Below are 20,775 nucleotides of genomic sequence, written 5' to 3'. Positions count from 1 at the left end.
TGATCGTATGATTTTTATTCTTCATTTTGTTACTATGGTGTGTCATATTTATTGATTTACAGATGTTGAAGCATCCTTGCATCCTTGGAATAAATCCCACTTGATCATGGTGTATGGGCCTTTTAATGAGTATTAAATGCAGTTTGCTGATACTTCATTGAGGATCTTTGCATCTTCAGGGATATTGGCCTTCAATTTTCTTTCTTTGTGGTGTCCTTTCCTAGTTTTGGTATCAGAGTAATGCCAGCCTTGCAAAATGAGTCTGGGAGTATCGCTCCTCTTCTATTTTTGGAAGAGTTTGAGAAGGATTGGTATTAATTCTTCCATAAATGTTTGGTAGAATTCACCAGTGAAGTCATCTGGTCTTGGACTTTTGTTTGTTGGAAAGTTGATTAATGATTCAGTTCCCTTGCTGAGAATCGGTTCAGATTTTTTGTTTCTTCATGGTGCAGTTTTGGAGGTTGTGTATTTCTATGAATTTATCCATTTCTACTAGGTTGTCCAGTTTGTTGGCATTTATTTTTTTATAGTAGTCTTTTTTGATTCTTTGCATTTCCCTGGTATAAGTCGTAACATCTCTTCTTTCACTTCTGATTTTATTTTCTTGAGTTCTCTTGCTTTTTTTCTTGTTAAGTTTAGCCAGAGGTTTTTCTGTTTTGTTTATCTTTTCAGAAAACCAGCTCTTAGTTTCATTGATCTTTTCTATTTCTTTTTAGTCTCTATTTCATTTATTTCCACTCTCATCTTTGTTATTTTGTTCCTTCTGCTAACTTTGGGCTTTTTCTAGTTCCTTGAGGTATAAAGTTAGGTTGAGATCTTTCTTGCTTCTTACTGTAGGCATCTATCACTATGAGCTTCCCTCTTAAGCACTGCTGTTGGGGCGCCTGGGTGCCTCAGTCACTTAAGCGTCCAACTCTTGACTTTGGCTCAGGTCATGATCTCAGGGTTGTGGGATTGAGCCCTGTGTTGGGCTCCATGCTCAGTGGGGAGTCTGCTTGAGATTCTCTCTCTACCTCTCCCCCACTTCCCCCTCTCTCTCAAATAAATAAATCTTTTTTTAAAAATGCTTTTACTGTATCCCATAGATTTGGTATATTGTATTTCCATTTTTATTTGTCCCATGGTATTTTTTTATTTCTTTCTTGACCCATTGATTTTTCAGTCACGTGTTGTTTAATCTCCAAATATTTGTGAATTTTTCTGCTTTCTTTTTGTAACTGATTTCTAGTTTCATACCATGTGGTTGGAAAATATGCTTGATGTGCTTTCAATCTTAAATTTATTAAGGTTTGTTTCAAGGCCTTACATATGCTCTGTCCTGAAGGATGTTTAGCATGTGCATGAGAAGAATATGTATTCGCAGTATACTTTTTAAATTTAGATCTTTAGGTAATTTGAAATTTATGTTTATATATGGTATGAGCAGAAATCCAACCACAGCTAGGTCCAGTTGACCTAATACAATTCATTGATTTCAGATGCCTCCTGACCATATTCTAAATCCCAGTGATCTAATTTTATCAGTACAGTACTCTTCTAATTAGAGTCTTTTTGCAGTATGTTTTATAATCTGGTAAGCCAGTCCACAAATCATTTTTCTTCCTTTCAAATATTTTCTTGGCTCCTGTGATATATATGGATAAATTTAGAATTAATTATCAAGCTCCGAAAGAGCCTTTGGGATTTGGTTTGGAAATGTATTTGTGATATATTTTTAGGTGAAAACAAAATCAGTACCCAAATAATATACTGACATTGCCATTTTGTTTCTAAAATTATATGTATGTATAGTAAAACAACCTCTCAAAGAATATATGACAAAATATGTAGCAGTGGTTATTAGAGTTCATTTTTTTTCCTGGTGCTTTTGTTTTCCAAATTTTCTACAATGTGTGTGTAATACTTTTTAAATCAGAAAAAAAAACTGAAAAAATATTAAACAAAAATGTATCCATTAGTAACTTCATGATTACCTACTTAACAGAAGCCAAATGGGATAAAAAAGATTTCACAGGAAATAAATATGTGACTTGTAGAGAGTGAACTGCAGGTACCTGGCTCAGAATATAAACCAAAGATGTCTGGAATGTTCCTGGGACAGATTGAGATGGGGAACTGAAGCAGTACAGGTGTACGGCCTCCTCCGTTACTTGGTGTGGTGGCCTTCAGTTCTGTTCAAGAGATTTGAGGGTCATAACCTCCTGGCTTAGCAGTCTTCCCGTGTTATATTCTGTGCAGTTGGACTTAAAAGGCACCTGATTTCTTTGGTTTCCCCATTTTAGAGACTCACATTCATACGACACAGCCAGACCTTGAGATGCGTCAAGACTTAGCGTAGTCTAAATCTGGTCCTTGCATGTCCTGGTGTTTTAGTCAACATTTAACAGAAAGAAGATTGCAAAATCCGTTCCCAGCTCTTTGATATATTTGAAGAAGCAGCTCATCCTTGGCTCACAGCATGTAGAATCTGTCAGCAGTGTAATTAAAACTTGGTTCTGTTTGCTCTTTAATCGACCTGCTCCGTCGAGGTAATCTTACCAATTTAGCAATAATTATAACAACACCTAACATTTATCAAACATTTTCTGTGTGTCAGGCATTGTACTGCACTTTATATGAATATCTCATTAAATCCTTAGAACAGCCCTATAAATGTTATTGCGCCATTTTATAAATGAGAAAACCGAGCCTCAGAGAGGTCCAGGTCATACAAACTAGTAAGTGCCGACTGACATTGAAACCTAGGCAGCCTAACTCCAGAACGTGCGTCCTTAATACACTTGAAACTCAATTTTTAATCTCTTTGCTTTCCTAAAAACCTGCTCTGCCTCTTGTATTTTCAGTCTTATTTGTTTAATGTCCCCAGCTAGAGCTGTCAGAATGATCCTCCGTCCCCTGTCATTGAACTTCACCTCCTATCAGTCCTACCTTGGGGAAGGCTCGCGCCCGTCTCTCGCCCCCCGCGCCCCTGGCCCTGGCCCATGGTCCCTGGGCTCGCCACAGTAGCCTCCCTTGGCTCACTCTTCCTTCCGTTCAGTCTAACGCGTTTTTATCTTCACGGTTTTCTTCTGAGAACCCGAAGCTGACCGTGTCACTGCGCTGCTTAAAAGCTCTTAGACTTCCTTTTTTGTTTGTTCGTTTTTTAACCAGATTAAATCTGAACTCCTGAGCTTTCCATCTACAGTCTGGCCCCGGTCTGCCTCTTCATCTTGATGTCCTGTCGTTCTCTACACATGCCCTTGCCTTACGCTCCAAGCACACTGAAAGCGTCTGTCTTCCCGAGGTCTGTGCCAAGCCCCTCCGTAGCTCTGCACATCGGCATTTCTTTCATCTGCTTGAAGGCCTCTTCTTGGATCTCCCCCACAAACTCCTGTTCAGCTCTCAGGATCCGCACCACATACTGCCTGCAGTAACATCTTCCCTGACCCCTCCAGGATGCAGCAGTCATTCTTACGTCTTCCCCTGTACCACGCGCTCAGGCCTCGCTTGTGGGAATTAATTAGCTGTGTATGTGTCTGTCTCTTCCATTAACCTACATGGATCTTGGGGCAAGGACCAAATGCATTCATCTTTCAGCACCTAGCACACAGGAGGCCCTCGATAAATGCTGGCTTAATGCTTGACGGAATGTCCAAGAGAGCGTTTGAAATGATAGGAAGTTAGAATTACGCTTACTCATGAACAGAGGACTATCTTACGTGTTTCTCAGAGTAATCTCTTTAGCTAAATTAGCAGGCCTAGATTAGCAGATGTCTAACTTACTGAATAAAAGTGGTTTATAGCAAACGGGGAAGGTCTTTTAAATAGAAGTTTCCCTAGAACAAAGGACCATTATGCAAGAGTAAGATCCGGTCTGAGATCGTGCGTGTGCCCCTCTCACTGTGCTGGGCATGGTGTGATATTGTGACACAGTGGAGAAAACATTCCCCCTGGCGTGAGAGCACTGGTGCTGGCTTACCACCTTTGGGACTCGGACTAGTCACCCCTCCGTGAGCAAACACTCGATGTTAACTTGTACCCTTTCCTGTTTGGGAACTTTGATGCAGGAGGACTTCCCACAGAAAGTGCCTATCCTTTTTTTGGTCATTTCTTTTTTCATCGTCAGCTTTATTAAGGTTTAATTGACAAAACTGACGTAATAAATGTACAGCGCGATGATTTGATGCGCGTTGTGAAGATTCCCACAGTCAAGGTAACACATCTGGCATCTACATAGCTCCTTTTTTTCCTTATGAAAACATTTCAGTTTTACTCTCTTAGCATATTTATTTATTTTTTTAGGTGGGGGGAGGGACGGAGGGAGAGGGAGAGAGAGAATCTCAAGCAAGCTCCATGCTCGCCAGTGCAAAGCCCAACATGGGTCTCAGTCCCACAACCCTGAGATCATGACCTGAGCCAAAACCAAGAGTCGGACACGCAACTGACTGAGCCACCCAGGCGCCCCTCTCTTAGAATATTTAAGTATATAGTACAGTGTTATCAACTGTAGTTATCATATTATACATTAGATCTTCAGACCTTATTCATGTTATAACTGAAAGTTTGTACCCTTTTACCAAGCTGTCCCCATTTCCCCCACTCCCCCAGTCCTTGGTAGCTACCGTTCTACTTTGTGTTTCTGTGAGTGTGACTCTCCCCACCCACCCCCCCAGATTCCACTTATAAGTGATACCATGCAGTATTTTGTCTTTCTGGTTTATTTCACTTAGCATAGTGCCCTCCAGGTTCACCCATGTTGTTGGAAATGCCATTTCCTTATTCATGAACAATAATTGTTAACCCAGTGTGAACAGGATCGTTTTAGTTTTTCTGAACTCCATCTTTCCTTTCCCTTTCAGCTTCAGAATGAGTTAGAAAAAGGTGAACGGGACAATGCAGAGCTGCAGGAGTTTGCCAATGCCCTTCTCCAGCAGATAGCAGATCATTGCCCCGACATCCTGGAGCAAGTGGTCAATGCGCTGGAAGAGTCGTCCTGACCCTGCTTCGTGGGGAGTGGCCAGCCCAGCAGCCTGCTAGAGTAAATCCAGGAGCCGAGAAAGAAGAGCTGTAAGGAACAGGCACCCAGAAACTTCCTGGCACCCAACAAACACTATAAACTCTATCCTAGCTTGGTTGGCCCTTCAAGTGTGATTCCAGCACCCTTTCTACAGCTGACATCTTACCTCTGCCTTTCTACTTTGGATATTGTCTCTACACTAATTTTCCTGATGTCCAGGGTGAGTAAGTGGCCAAGTTTCCATGAAGAACTGCCATCCAGTCATCAGCAGTGGAGAACTGTGGAAGCTGGTGGTTCTGCCCTTAGAGAGAGACATGGAGTGGAGAGCCCTTTTTCCTTCTGTCCTTGACATGAGAACTAAATCTGGAATCTCCTTGGAGTTCAACATATTGAAAGAAACTTCCCAGTGGACTAGAGAGCTGAGTGTTCTAATATCACAACAGGTGCTTTCTCCTAAAAGGATTAAAAAAAAAAAAATTTAAAAAGAGAGAGGGGGGGAAAGGAGAACAGGGACAAAGAGAAACTGACTCTTCTTTTTACTGTCTCTTTTGCTTACTTTCACATGTAATGTTTTATGCAGGGGAGCTACAAGCAGGCCTCATGACGGCTTTGTGAACACTAATACCCCGAGTTTGGAGTCTTTACCCAGCCCTGTCTGTCTCCCTCATCCTTGCTCTTCTCAGCCAGTTAAGAAGAGGATGGTGTGGACAGTTCTCCCCCCAGGTCCCTCTTGCTTAAGACCTTTGACCTTATTATACTTAGGTTGTCAGATCATGTAGCTGGATCTGAAAGAGAAGAAGGGTTTGACGTGAGACTCTGCCGTCACCACCTACAGCTCTGCTTCTGTAGAAGATGACCGTTCCCTGGGGTCAGGCTGGTTTCTCCTAAACATCTCCTTCATTGGCACTCTAGGTCCCTGAGCCCCAGAAGAATGCTTCTGCCTTCCTACCACCCATGTTCCACACTCTTGCAGCCCAGTGTTTGCTGAAGTTTATGGCCCACCTTCCTCCCTTTTAGCTTTACTCTTGATGTGCACTCCCAGAACCGTAGCCTCGAGCATTGGCTGGAACCTCCTTCTGGCACAAATGAATGTTTCTCATCCCACAAACATTCCTTCCTCCATTCTTTCATTCAGAGAATATTTGTGAAATGCCTACTGTGTGCAGGTCACTGTTGGGTACCCATCCTTGACAAAAGTCTCTTTTCAGTGAGGGAGAAAAGTGAAGGACTCTATGAGACATACCTGGTTGAGTCAAAGCAGTCAAATGCATACCCTTCCCCTCCCTGCTCCTTCTATCTCAGTAGAAATTATCTTTTCCAGATAAATCTTTCACAAATGAGCCTTTCTTATTTCTCATTATAGTGGAATTAATGAGTTCAGGGGGCAGGGGGCTGAGTCACTTCCTTGCCTGTGGGCTCTTACTTGGTGGTTCAGGACTTTTGTTGTTGTTACCCCCGCAGGAGTGTAGTGTTGAGGCTACAGCAGTGGATGGTGTTTTCTTAACACATCCATGTACACCACATGGAACTTGGCCAGCTCCATGTCGCAGATCAGAAAATGGACCCTAAAGTTGCAAATCCAGTTGAAGGTATTGGTATTTTGAAGGGCATTCTTCCCAAGCTTAGACAATGGCAGTCATAAATAATCAGGCAAGAAAGAGACCACTTAACCCAAATCTAGCCCTTTGACCACCTCTCCAGCCAGACGTCCACCAGACACTCACATCTTCTGATAAGAGTTGCTGGGCTAAATGTTTTTGTCTTGCATTTCCCTCTTTCCCCCTCCCCGGTTACTCACCCAGAGAATCTGATGCTGCCTGGAAGGTCACCACGGCCATCAGTCCGGTATCTTCCCACCGGGAGCCCTTGACTGTCCCGTTAACTTATATGGTCATATCTCCAGCTGCCCTAATTCCCTGCTGTAAAACAGTCTCTCCTGTGAGAAAGTGTAGAATGTTTCCTATCAAAGGTTTAAATGGACTCTGCTCATAAACCTCTTACTGAGATGCTTCCTGATAGCCCAGCCAGCCAGCAGCGGGCGAGGTGGGAGATGGGGGGGTTAGATAGGTAGTGGTCAGTCACCTCAATTCCATGTATTTCTTGCACTGCCCATAAATCATGTAGAAAGCTCCCAGTATTTTAGGCCTGGAGTATTAGCATCTCACTTTATCTACCATAATGCAAAGAACTGAGGGATAAGGACACCCTTGACAGGACTCCCGCAGAACAGAGCAGGCAGGAGCAGAGGCCATGCCCAGAGAAGTGGCCTGGCCCCAGCTGCTGCTCTCCAGCAGGTTCGCTGGGATTGGGGGACAGCAAGCAGAACTGTCTCTCCAGGTCCTGCTCATTCTGTCTCTGCTCTCAAATACAGTACCTGCCACGCTTGCCCACTGGGTGTGTGACTCTCACTGCACCTCCTTTCTTCCCCTTTTCATTTCAACCCTTCCTGTTGTTTCCCCTCCAAAACCTTATGGAAGTCCTCTGAACAAGTGCTTCTGAGAAGAAAAATTTCTGGGCAAACATCATCTGTCTGGTCTCTGTGAATCTCCTTGATTCCTCATGGGTGGTCATCCTAGCACCTCAAATGGTTCTGGGGACAGTTTGGTTCTAGATGAAAGTAATTTCTGGCTAAACTTTAATAGCAGACATGACCTGACTTTATATTACAAGGGAAAAATTAATAGTGTCTAGCACTTAGAGTATCTTACTGAGTTGAGATCAGTCGTTGAGCCAACTTTTGCTAAATGTGCAATTCCCATCACACAAAGACTTATCATTGCACGCCATTCTTCTGGTGTTCATGGTTTCACAAACTCACTGCAGGTTGCCTGTTAGATTCACCACACTCATCCATTCCACTGGCAGGTCTAGTTGCTCCTTAGCACCTAAAGATCTGTACCCCAAATCAGGGTCATCATAAAAGGGGACAGGAAGAGGAAGAGTGGGTGGAATCCAATGTGGGGCTCATGGCTGCAGAAATACAATGTGATTTTTCTCATCTTTTCATATACCTCTATCCCAGGTACTCATTGAGTTCTTGATGAAGTATCTGAATTGAGATTTACAAGGACTTGGATACCATTTGAAACGGAAAAGATTTTAAATGGGCTTTAATATATTAAATATGAATGGGAATCCCCAAATCCATCTCGGCTCTAACCTTTATCTGGTACCTTATAGTCCAACAAAGAGCTAAGTGCTTCTGTCTCTTCCTTACACTTGATCTTTAGAAATGCTAGTAAAGCAGAGGGGACCCAAGACTGCCTTCAGGGTCAATAGTGGCAGTGTGACTGGGCACTTTTTGTCAATAATTAAGTCTGTTTGGTTTTCCACAAGGAGCTCGTTGGCTCACCCTTTCCTTAGAGAGACGAAGAAGAGGAAGTCATCACAAAGGTTTAGTCAACTGCTGAGCTAATCCCTCCCCTATGACGTTCAGGATTGGCATTTGGGTTTGCTGCTGGAGAGTCCTGCTGATCCCAGAACCATCCTGCCCTCCCCTTTGACCCCAGTAGTGAGGCACAGGCCCACTGGCTCCCCTCGGGGGTTCTGAGGAAAGAGCAAATCAAGGAATATGGTGCCACATAGAATGTGACCTTCCTGAGTCACAGTGGGCCCTGTGTCCGTGATATCAGTAACTTCTATGTCTGCCTCCCGAGCCTCACCTCCCACCCGCAAGAGTTCAGAGCTGTGGAAAAGCAGATGAGGACAGAGTAGACGCAGCAGGGCCTGCTGCCCTTTGCCAAGCCTGCAAGGCCAACCCATCCATCACTGCCAGTCCCTGGGCTTCTCAGGACAGTGACTTGAACTGGTCAAAGAAATGTTTTAAAAGGAATCTGGAGTTTTCCCCACGCGGACTAAGGGAATGTCTGGGCAAGAAAAAACACACAGGGAAATCCTTCTGAACAAAATGGCTGTCTTTACTTACTCTTTTTAAGCAAAAACTGTTTCCATACTTTTTAGTGTCAAAACAGTAATCAAGTGTCTCCTGATTTTTTCCAATGTGTTTGGCGAGTGCTGTGACCCTCTTGTAGGTATTTCTCCTCCTGACTCTTTTGGGGGAAAGGTGGTTTTAGGGATTGATTTGGGAGGAGCGGATTTTTGTCCCATCCCACCTCCTCTTTTGTTTCTCTGCTTGTCGATATTGTCTGTGTGGTTCAGAGCATTGGGGCAGTTACATTGTGTCCATTGTTGACATTATTAAGATATTAAAAAGTAGTTTGTAGAACTGAAAAGTTAAAGAGCTGTGTTTTAAGAAATGCAAAACGATATCATGTTAATAAAGGAATTCAAGCTATGGGGCAGCCGAACTCCTCCCCCTCCTCCCAGGTTGGCCAAGGTGGCAGCTGGGCTGGCCCCCCTCCAGGTGGGTGACTGCCTGTGTGAAGGAGACAACTGCTGAGTAAAAGGAGTTGGGATCCAGGGCTCAGAGATTCCCACTTGTGCCAGAGATCGCCTCTACATCCTCGGGACCTCTGGGTAGAGGTTTCAAAGTTTGTGACCCCATTAACCACCCTCAAACCCACCTTGGTCCCAGCTCAGTGTGCCTAATACTGTGTGGTAACCCGGGCTTGGCTCTGCAGCCCCGCAGTGGGCGGCAGCCCTGTGCGGGCGGCAGAGGCTCTCTCCTGCCCACTTGGTGCTATATCATCCAGTGACCCGACCGGCACAGCCAAGCGCCGGCCAGCCTGGAGCCCGCCATCCAGGCGGATGAGTTGTACTCAGATCTCAGTTCCTTCCGGCTTCAGGCACCAGATTCTTTGCTTTAAGCTTTTTAGGCCCTGCATCTCCCAGCCCCAGGCTGTCTCTCTTGGCCCTGGAGATGCCACGGTCAGGAAAGGACGGGATCCCTGCCGAAGCCAGAGAATTCACCCCAGGCCAGCACCAGCGCTGCGAGCCCAGCCCTTCTTTCCGCGCCACACCAGTATTGCGTTCTTGCTCTGACGCAGCTAGACCTACCTGAGGGCAACCCCCAACCCGTTCTGGCTGGCCTGCCCACTGGGGCACACTGGGCTGTCCAGGATGGAGACCAGCCGTCTCCCTGGGATCTGCTCCCCCCTGCCTCGGAAGACAAGTGCTGCGCTTTAGTGAGGGGGGCTGAGGGGCCCTGGGCGCGGACTCCTAGCTTGAGTTCCTTGTGGTGACAGTAGCAGCCGCAATGATGGTGTCTGTGATGCAAATGCACCCACTGCCTTCAACTGTGTGTGTGTGCGTGTGTGTGTGTGTGTGTGTGTGTGTGTGTGACGGCCGGAGTCGTGTTACTGACAGGTTAATGACATTACAAAAAAATTGTGTTATAGTCAACTTTGCCTTGATAATTATTGTAAACACTTTGTCCATTTTTTTCTTTTTTATTCACAAACTAAATCCATCAGGAAATTATAAAGTTATTTAAAAATTGTGTGCTGTGTCTTTCTTTGAGTCTTATCCAGTCTGATAAGCCAAGTGAGAGGAGTCCTCAAATGCCAGAAAAGCAGGGAGGAGCCAGTGGCCTCCAAGAGCTTAACACCGTGGCAGGTAAGCCGAGACCCAGCGATGCCCGAGTGAAGGCGGGGACGGAGGAGCCAAGGCTGGCTCCGCCCTGATGGGCCTGGGGGGTGATGTCCTCAGAAGAGTCGGCCTCCATTGGGTCCCCACCTGACCTCTGGATTGGCAGACCCCTTAATTGCTTTTCAAAGTCAATTTCCACCTCCCTTTCTCCTTCCTTACGCGCTAGGCCCTGAGCCAGTTTCCCCATTTTGCGTGGCACTCGTGCTCAGGTGGGGGAGCAGCCAGGGCGTGGCGGACGGGGTTTCACTCGGGACTGGCACTCGGACGTCATTGGGGTGTATCCGACATAGCTCAGGGATGTTGGGAGCTGTGGCAGCCACCGAAAGTGCAAATGCCAAGAATAAAGGAACCAGAGAAGCTGTGCTTGAAAATTCCCCAGTCTAGGGGCGCCTGGGTAGCGCAGTCGTTAAGCGTCTGCCTTCGGCTCAGGGCGTGATCCCGGCGTTTCGGGATCGAGTCCCACATCGGGCTCCTCTGCTGGGAGCCTGCTTCTTCCTCTCCCACTCCCCTGCTGTGTTCCCTCTCTCACTGGCTGTCTCTCTGTCACAAAAATAAATTAAAAAATCTTAAAAAAAAAAGAAAAGAAAAGAAAAGAAAATTCCCCAGTTTAGGTATTTGTCTTGGGCCTTATGCTCAATAAGAAATTATTCTGGGGTCGGGGAGGGGCTACTTCTTGTATGAAAATTAGTTTTCTGCTTAGCTCCATTTCTCCATCTACATCTGAGGGGATCAACCTGCTTGCTTCGCTCTGCTGCCCCCCCCCCATGGAAGTTCCTGCCCGCTGTGCACTGGCACCTGGGAATTGGACAGGAGAGTCAGACATCGCCCCTCCTGGCAAGTTCTCCCCACACCTGGACTCTGGCCCTGCCTGCCTCCAGCTGGAACAGCTGCTGAGAAGTGCTGCCAGGTGGAGAAACACCTGGGAGACCGCGCTGTTTACAGGACTGGGAGCCTGATGTTGCTCACCGTGTCGTCATGAAGCAGGAGCGATTTCACGTGCAAAACATGTATCATAGTGCAAAACAGGAGATCACAACCGCAAGCAGATGTGTCCACAGAAAGCTGTCCGATTACACTGGTCAGCTGTTGCCAGATTTTTCCATTAATCTTATTTCACTATTTGTTTATTCACTCTGTGGTTTACCAGCACTCCATTGCAGACAAATGGACGCAGAGACCACAAGTTCAAGGAAAATATGAGAGGGGAACTTTCAATTGAGAATTCCATCCATTAACTTGGTTTTTTTCTCTGAATTAGGAAAAGACTGCTATTATTTGATTTTTTGAGGTGGAATATCTCAGACTGGCTCAAAAATTATTAAGAACTAGTTAGACTCGGGGCGCTGGGTGGCTCAGTCCGTTAAACACCCGACTCCGGATTTCGGCTCAGGTTGTGATCTCAGGGTGGTTGAGATTGAGCTCCACGTCCGGCTCCGTGCTGGGTGTGGAGCCTGCTCAAGATTCTCTCTCTCCCTCTCCCTCTGCCCCTTCCCAGCCCCTGCCCTCTCCTGTGCACGCACGCACTTTCTCTCTCTCTCAAAAAAAAACAAAAAACAAAACTAGTTAGAGTCTGGGGTAAGGGAGTGTTCTGAGCTGGTTTGAGATCCACGAGCTTTCCCAGATGTCCTGGAAAGAGCCCAGGACTCCCAGCCTGGAGCCTTTGACTGCCCCCTGACCTTTCGGCCTCTCTTCAACCTTCCCCTTGAAAATAAGGCCACCTTCATCTAGGTCACAAGCCATAAGCCATGAAGAATAGTATATGATTATGTGTTTCCTTTTTGAAAGCTCCTTTAAGAGAATAAAGCATAAAATTGCTTTTTTCACATCTGTAATTTGCTTTAAGCTAATCCAGCATGTGTGTTGGGTTGGTGGTGAGGAGTGGGTCATCCGTACAGAAAGATCGGCCGTGGATCAGTAACTGCTGGAGCTGGGGATCCGATGCCCAGGGCTCATCATCCCATTCTGTTGCCCTGTATGTTTGAAATATGTCCTTCGATTGTGCTTTCCAGTCACCACACGTGGACCTTTTCCCCAGGACCCAAGTACTGCCTTCACAGATTGCCATCAGTATTCATGCTCTGCTGTGTTCTGGGCACCAGTCATGCCAATAAGAGCCTGAGGCTCCCAGGAGCCAGCTTCAGGTCTCCGCACTTCACCTGTTTTCTCTCATTTCATCTTCCTCGCCATCCTGCGAGGCGGGTGCTGTTTTCTCCATTTTACAGATGAGGCACGGGGCAACGAGACAACCTTCCCTAGGTCCTGCAGCTCAGACGTGGCGGGGCTAGAGGTTCAACCCGGCTCCAGCTCCAGGGCCTGTGCTCTTCGGCCCCCTGTTGTGGCTGCTTCTCTTGGGCAGCTTAGTCCAGTGGAGGAAAGGAATCCCAGTAAAACGTGGGACATAGAAGAGCAGACAATGCTCTTCACAGATCTTCAAGTTTGACCTTGAAAGGTGAACAGAATTTTGCCAGCAGAGGAGTTCAAGTATGGGAGAGGCAGAAAAGAGGACCTGAGCAAAAACAGAGGTGGGAAAGGACACAAGGTATTTGGGGATAGCAAGCCATCCAATGGCAAGATCAAATACTGCTTGTCTTAAGACCATGGCGGAGAACGGGGAGCCTGGGTGGCTCAGTTGGTTAGGAGTCTGCCTTCGGCTCAGGTCACGATCTCAGGGTCCTGGCATCAAGTCCTGCATCAGGCTCCCTGCTCAGTGGAAGCGTGTTCCTCCATCCCCACTCCTCCCCTCACCCCGCTCGTGCTCTCTCTTTCTCTTTCTCAAATAAAAAAGTAAAAGAGTAAAATCTTTAAAAAAAAAAAAAAAGAGTGTAGAGGAGAAGACTTGGAGGCCACAAACATAGCTTAAAAGGAGATTGGATGGGCCCATACTGTGAAAGACCCCTACCTAATGCTTTGGAAAGGAAGGCCAGCTTGGGAAAGCCTTAGCCACACCACCAGTGACCGTAACTACAGCCACCACAAGAGGCTGATCGAAAAGAAAAGAGAAAAGGAAAGAAAAGAAAAGGAAAAAGAAAAAAAAAGCACCTGGGTGTGTCCACTCTGGAAAGTGTCCAGGCCGAGTGACCTGGGGGCTGTTGGACGCAGTGAGGCGCCGGCTGTGGCTGGAGCCGCGGAGGGAAGTCGCCCAGCGTTCCAAGGCCGGCAGGTGCTGGGCCTCGGGTCCGACCTGGGTCGGTGTGGGCACCAATGTCTCTCGGCAGTTCCTGCCACCAGCCCCCAGCACCACCAGAGCCTGAAGCCAGAGAGGAGGCCCTGTGTGACCCGGGCCTCGGAGGAGACTCCCCGCCGGCGCTGCAGGCCGTGAGGCGTCGAGGCGGGGGCCGCGGGGGCTTCAAAGGAAGAGGGAAAGCGCATGGCCCGCTTGTCCCCCTGCAGGAGGGATGTCACACCGGGAGTTCGTGCTGTCCGGCTCTGGGCGCCACTTACTCCCCGAGGGTCAGGCCGCGACGCGCCACGAACGTCGCTCCTCCAGGCCCTCGGTGGGAAAGGAGTGAGGTCTGAAGACGCGGGAATGCCGCCTCGGCCCTCCCGGTGACCGGTCCCCTGTGCGGCCTGCGGGGAAGAAGGGACGCCCCCGCCCCACGGCGCCTTGCTTCCAGCTCCTTCCCTGAACCAGCGCCGCGCCCTCGCTCCGTGCCCGCCCCGCCCCGGCGCTTCAGCCCTGCTCCTGAGCGCGAGGGACGTGACCCGGTCCCTCCGGAGGCAGAGGGCGGCGTGCGAGCAGAACGCGTCCGTCAAATGGCCGCAGAGTCTCCGTGCGGAAAGCCGCCCCTGGTGAACTCACACTCCGGAGGTGGTCCCTGTTGGGTTCGCCCTGGGCTTGAATTTTTTTATTAGGATTTTATTCTTAAGAATTGTCGGAAATGAGGCTTTGGAGCGAGTCTGTTTGCAATCTTAACTTGGAGTGGCGTGCGCAATGGAATGGAGGGGTACCTGGACCCCCCGCCCTGTGTGTGTGTGTGTGTGTGTGTGTGTGCACGTGTGTGCGCGCGCGCACGTGTGTGCGAGCGCACCCGGCAGGGGTGTGCTGAGAACAAAGCCCAGCCACGAGAACTTCTGTGTGAGGCCCGGAGCCACGGCTGCCCCTCCCCCGGCGGCGGGGTAAGTGGTCAACCAAAGGGACACGCTCAGCGGCCTTGGAAGCGAACGGCAGGCTCCAGGGTGAGTGGGTGACTGGAGGTTTTTGTATCCAGTTTTCCTTGGATCGTTATCATAAGCGTGGATGTCAGGAAGATCTGCAGCTGTCAGGAGTCATCTGACTCCAGGGAAGAAGAAAAGTCAAGAAGCCAGTCAGCCCTCCTCATCCGTAGGGTTCATCGCTGGCCATCCCCACAGCACTAGCTGCCCCAAGGACACCCACCAGCCGGGGCTGTGCCATCTCAGGGCGGCTGAACCTAGGCCACACTGGCTGCTTGCCCTACACAGCCTCTGTGGGGCCCGCAGGGGTGTGGGGGACAGGATGCTTAACCCGCTGACTGGGCAGAGAACAAAAGCAGCACAGGGCTTGGCGCGTGGAAGCCCTGGCCCTTAGGATGAAGGAAGACCCAGGTTCTCATCTTCTCTTCACTGCTTATTAGGTGTGTGGCCTTGGAGAAATCACTTGGCCCCTTTGACCTTCAGTTTTCTCACTTCTAAAATGGAAATAATAGTGCCCAGGGGACCTGGGTGGCTCAGTCAGTTGACCATCTGACTTGATTTCGGCTCAGGTCATGATCTCAGGGTCCTGAGATCAAGCCCTGCGTTGGGCTCCAAAGTCAGTGGGGAGTCTGCTTGAGATTCTCTCTCTCCCTCTCCTGCTGCCCCTCCCCCCACTCTCTCTCTCAAATAAATAGATCTTTAAAAAATAAAAATAAAGAAATAATAGTGCCCTCTTCACAGCTGTAGAGTGAAGTTAGGCGAGCTAATGCGTGGGAAGGCACATGGGGCCCCCAGCGGCCGTTTGTGGCATTAATCAGCTAGGGTGAGCCATCGTTTGCCTGGGAAACCCTTGCTGGGTTGCACCCACCATCTGCAGGGTAGAATTACCCCGTGGCCTATGAGTAAATCCGTACTGTTTTGCCCAAAGACTTGCCAATGGGACCATCACCTGCCTAAAAGGTCATCCCGCTCTGACCAGGGCCTACAAGTACTATTTCTCCCTGTCTGCAATCCTACAGCCGGGAAAGCTGAGGCCCAGAATGGGGAGTTTCATGGAGGGGAATCGCCGCCCTCCTTCGCGTGAACTCGGGAAAGCACACGGACAGCTCTGGGCCTGCCTTCTGGAAGCCCCGTCCCGGCTGAGGCTGCGGTGCCCTCCCCCAGGGAGTCTGATGCCAACAATCATATTGCTTCTGCTTTAGGAGGAAAACCCCCAGATGCCAATGTGCCTGCCTCATCGGCTGGGGCCGTGTTATCCTCCTGCAGGGATGGGCTCCTGAATGCCAGCTTTGTCTGCCCTGCCTGTTAGTCACTGTGACAAAAGACACCCAGGGAGACTGAAGCCCGCCGTTGGATTCTTTGGCCAGGACGTCATGCCGTGGAGGCCAGGCCGCCGCGAGCAAGCAAAGCCCGGTTCCAGGCCCTCTGCGCTCTCCTGCATGCGCTGGAACCTGCAGAAGGCGCCCGAGGTGGCCCCATTCAACCCCACCCGTGAGCACACACTTTAACCCCCATTTCCTCCTGCCCAGACCCCAGGGCCTGCTCCCTCGTAAGGCCCCTGAGGGCAGGAAACCCGTCTGCCTCCCTCCCGGGTCCCTGCAGGCCCGCAGCGCACACTGATGAGCTTGCTCGCGGGCTTCCCTGGAGCTCTGTATCCCGGGGTTCTCTTTTCCACAGCTGGCCCGGTTTGAGCCCATGTCACTGGAAACGTATCAGTCCTGACATACGCACACCGACATCTGTCAGGAGCCCAGCTTCCCCCGTGGGCAGGACGGGTCACAACAAGCCTGCGCCAGAGCTACGTGATGTCGGGGGGAGGCCTGTCTGTGGCCTCCTCTGCCGAGTTCCTCGTGTCCAGGCCAGGCCAGGGAGCAGCAGGGCAGCCATGATTGCGGCGCGGGGGCACACACGGGCTTGTGAACTTGGGGGCTCAGGATCCTGTCTGAGGGCCTTACCAAGGCCTTCTCTAGTCCCCGTGCTGACCTCTCCGCGGGTTTCCCTGTGCGGGAACAAGGGCAGGTGGGAGCTCTTCACAGGAAAATCTTCACGCTGAAGGGCTCAGTCGATGTCTTGGGAACTTGCCAGGGACTGAAATGCAGCCAGTCTTTCTAAAAGTTCCTCCTGTCCCTCTGAGTATGTGCATGCATACAGCCATACACCCTAACGCTGTGTGAATACACACACTCTCACACACTCTCACACACACACACGCAGGCTTTGGCCAAGTGCGAGGGTCCCCATGTTATGAAGGGAATAAGTAAACAAGCTCAACATTTCTGTTTCCCTCTGAGGCTTGCAAAGAAGGTGTTAAGAGCACAAGATTTAAATCATAAACTTTATTAAAAGCCCAACAGCCCAGTGTGTGACTCTTGCCAACTCGAACAGAGTCTTTGGGGTAAAGCTACACTGAGCTAATCCAGAAGGAATCAAGTGGAGGAAGACAGCGGGTGGGAGGGAGCCAAGGCATCCAACCTACGGAAGGCGGAGTGGGGGCGCTGCCCTCGGATTCAGCCTCCCGGGCCGGCTGAGCCGGGAGGGTGGGGCAGGGGCCCAGGTAAGGCCTTTAAAATATCGAATCTTTTTTTCAACTTTCCTCATACTATTCCCTTAACAAATGGAGCCTCGTTGATACCTGAAGGACTCCTGGCATGTACTTCAGCCAGTCTCAGAACGGCCAGAATTGCCCAGTGAGGAGCGTTTGCGAGCTGAGCAGAGAGGAAGGCCCCAGCCGCTCCGCACCAGGCAACCCGAGGCAGCCTCCCTCCTCCAAAGGGTGGTTGCCTCTTTACCGGGGGGCAGGGACTATGCCCACAAGACAGAGAAAGGTGAACAAGATCGCTGCTTGCAAGGAGTTCTAAATCCAGTTGGTGAGTTCTAAATCCAGTTGGTGACTCAGAACCAAGACACGAGTCAACAGTAGGCGCTGGAATTCAGGACAGGAGCGGAGTGGGGGGACCAAGCAGAGGAGATTTTCTGGGGCAGAGGGAGCCGCTCTTGCCTCCCACCCGACTCTGGCTCCAAGATACCTTCCCAAAATGGCTCTGCCCAACCAGGCACTTCACTAACACTCAGCCCGCTCCTGTCCTCCATCTGTTTCACCTCCTGAGGACATTTTGGCCCCACTACAGTCTCTTGGGGCTTTGTGTCATTGAACTTGAAGAGTCTCATTTCCGCTCCCTGACACAAGCTGGCCAAGGACGAGAGCAGTCTCTGCAGAGCCCTGTGGCCTCTGGGATACGAGCCATCCCATTCCACACGTGACAGAAGCCCTCCAGCCCTGAGCTGGCCCCTGTGGGCTCTCGGACCTGAGGGGGCCGGTGAGGACCCACAGACAACCATGGGGCAGGAGGAAGGGAGGCAGCCTCTGTTAGCGGACACGGGACCGCGCTGGTCTTTTTCCGGCCAGTTAGACTTCACGGGCTGAACGGCTTCAGGAAATCCACCTGTCTTAACGAAGTGGTGGCTTTAGCATAAAGTGTTAAAGATCATCGGGCGCCTGGCTGGCTCAGTTGATAGAGCACAAGACTCTTGATTCTCAGGGTCGTGAGTGTGAGCCCCATGTTGGGTGAGAGGTTAGTATAATAAAATAAAATTTCTTTTTTAAAAAAATCATCAGTGCAGCTTGGGACTGGCCACAGCATTCTTCCAAATCTCCTCCGTGTAATCTCCCGGGAGCACCGAGGGCCTTTGCCCAGAATCTCTGCAACCTTCAAAGATCTGGAGTGTGGGGGCGGGTCTGGCAGGACTTCATCTAATCCCCTTGGAACAATTTCCCACATAGGTGTGTTTGTAGGTGTCTCTGTAAATAGCGATTAAATATTCTTGCCTGGATATCTGTGTCTGCAAACCAGGGCTTCTATTAAATATAATTACTTCCTCCTGGAGTTCTTTGAATTCTCCCTCCTGAGAGACAGAGAGAGGAAGAACGGAGAGGTGTGCGCTTCGAGCCTCGCCTGAGCAGTGAGAGCCCGGAGGCTGCTCACACCGGCTGTGGTGACCGGTTACACTTGCCCTTGACAGCTGGGAGATGCCCACGACCCACAAAGACCAGGCCTGCGGTCCCTTGGCCCTCCTCACCCACACCTGCCACTAAGCCACCCCAAGGGGACAGCTTCTCCACCCCAAACCCGCCCGGCCTTTCCCAGCAGCTGTTCTTTCTCTTCCATTTTCTCCCTTTGCCTAAAAAGATCCCACCATAAAAATAAAAACAAAACAAAACAAGTCGTCTTTTCTTCCTCCATATGTAACAACTGAATCAGGAAACCGCAGGGGCTGCAAAGTGTGCTGGTCCTCGGGCCGAAGGTCGCTATATGCAGGTGCGGACCGCGGACGGGTTCAAGGTCTGCTCGGTCCCCAGCAAGCGTGGGAAGGAATGTGTCCTGCGTCTCTGGGACACACGATCCCAGCTGCTGGCGGCGCGGCCGGGTCGGTGGAGAAAGTCCATCATTTATGTTCCCTGCCTCTCCCCAGCTTTTCCTGGGATGCCTTTTGAGGTTTGCTGGTACGTGTTTGTTTCCACGTTTGCGTCAGTCACTGTTGACTGTGGGTAGCTGTCGTTACCAGGGCAAACCTGGGCCCGGCCAGCTCCCCACGGTGCCTCCGGGACCTCCCAGCCCAGCCCCCGCCTCGGCCTGCCCTTCACGCCTGCTGCTCTCTGTCCACACCACCCACCCCTTGGGTTCACTGTTATTTTCACAGTGGCCCTCTGTGAATTTTAAAAATGAGAATTAGAAGAGTTATTTATACGAATACGTCCACAGGAGGTTATTTATACGAGAACATACAGTGTCCTTGATCATGGGTCCAGCTGCCGAGTTTGGGGGAAGGAAAGGACCCTTTATTAAGTGCTTCTGATGAGTCAGACCCCGAGCCAGCCCTCTCCTCTGTGGCTGGGATCACTGTCCACGTTTCAGGCAGATGTTGAATGCGAACACGGCCCACATCTGTTTTGTCATCCTTGAGCTGAGAAGGTGGCTGGGGCATTCTAGGTGTTCAGGAAAAATGTGTTCCATAAATGAATGGAAAGGAAACAGAGGCTCAGCGCGGGACGCCGCTGGCGCGGAGTCGCCCAGCCTGGTCGTGACCAGATGGAGGGAGCCCGAGGCCTGCCTGGCCCTCAGCCTGGGCTCCCTCCCTCCACCTTCCATGGGTTTCCCTCGGCTTCTCTGGATGGAGCCCCTGGGGCTCTCGCAAAGGCTGGTGTGTGACCCAAACTGCACTGCTTCCTCAAAAAATTAAACAGAGAACTACCATATGATCCCGCAACCCCTCTAACCCCTCTTCTAGGTGTACCCCCCAGAGAATGGAAGGCAGGGTCTCAAAGAGACATTTGTACGCTTGTGTTCACAGCAGCGTTATTCACAACAGTCCAAAGGTGGGAGCAGCCCGAGTGGCCGGCAATGGATGAACGAACACATTAAACAAAATACCCGTCAGTGGAATATTATTCTGCCTTAGAAAGGAAGAAGTTCTTGGGGCACCTGGGTGGTTTGGTTAAGCGTCTGCCTTCGGCTCAGGTCATGGTCCCAGGGTCCTGGGATCGAGCCCCACATCGGGCTCCCTGCCCAGCGGGAAGCCTGCTTCTCCCTCTCCCTCTGCCTGCCGCTCTCCCTGCTTGTGCTCTCTCTCTTTTTCTCTGTCAAATCAATAAATAAAATCTTTAAAAAAGAATTTTAAAAAAACTAGAAAGGAAGAAGTTCCGACACAGGCTACAAAGGGGCTGGACCTGGAAGACATTACGCCAAGTGATTAAGGCAGACGCAAAAGCACAAAAGCGGTGGATCCCTCCTACACGGGGGACCTAGAGTAGGCAGATTCGCAGAGACAGAAAGCGGAGTAGAGGGCAGCAGGGGCTGCAGGGCAGAGGGGGGCTAGCGTTTCACTGGGCGCAGGGTTACCGTTGGGGAGATGAACGGTGTTCTGGAGAGGGATGGGGGGGCACAGCGTGGGTGTACTTAACTGTACACTTACAAATGGTTCAAATGGCCATTTTTATGTGATCTAGATGCTACCACAATAAAAAGTTAATTAAAAATAATAAATACAAGCAGAAAGTAGAGTTTTTCTTGGAAATGAAGAAG

General features: G+C 49.8%; 1 protein-coding gene across 17 annotated transcripts in view; it reads left to right on the top strand.

Moving 5' to 3' along the window:
* Positions 1–10,391, top strand: part of ERC1 (ELKS/RAB6-interacting/CAST family member 1) — a 554,906-nt gene extending 544,515 nt beyond the window's left edge. For all 17 annotated transcript variants that reach the window (XM_048216749.2, XM_057318942.1, XM_057318950.1 and 14 more), the window contains one exon: positions 4,839–10,391. In XM_048216749.2, coding sequence (XP_048072706.1) covers positions 4,839–4,976 — 138 coding nt within the window. In that variant the 3' untranslated portion in view covers positions 4,977–10,391. The remainder of the gene's footprint in view (positions 1–4,838) is intronic.
* Positions 10,392–20,775: the final 10,384 nt, after the last annotated feature.

This window comes from Ursus arctos, unplaced genomic scaffold, assembly GCF_023065955.2.
Source record: "Ursus arctos isolate Adak ecotype North America unplaced genomic scaffold, UrsArc2.0 scaffold_26, whole genome shotgun sequence".
NCBI lineage: Eukaryota > Metazoa > Chordata > Mammalia > Carnivora > Ursidae > Ursus > Ursus arctos.
This window is presented reverse-complemented; position numbering and strand designations above follow the sequence as displayed.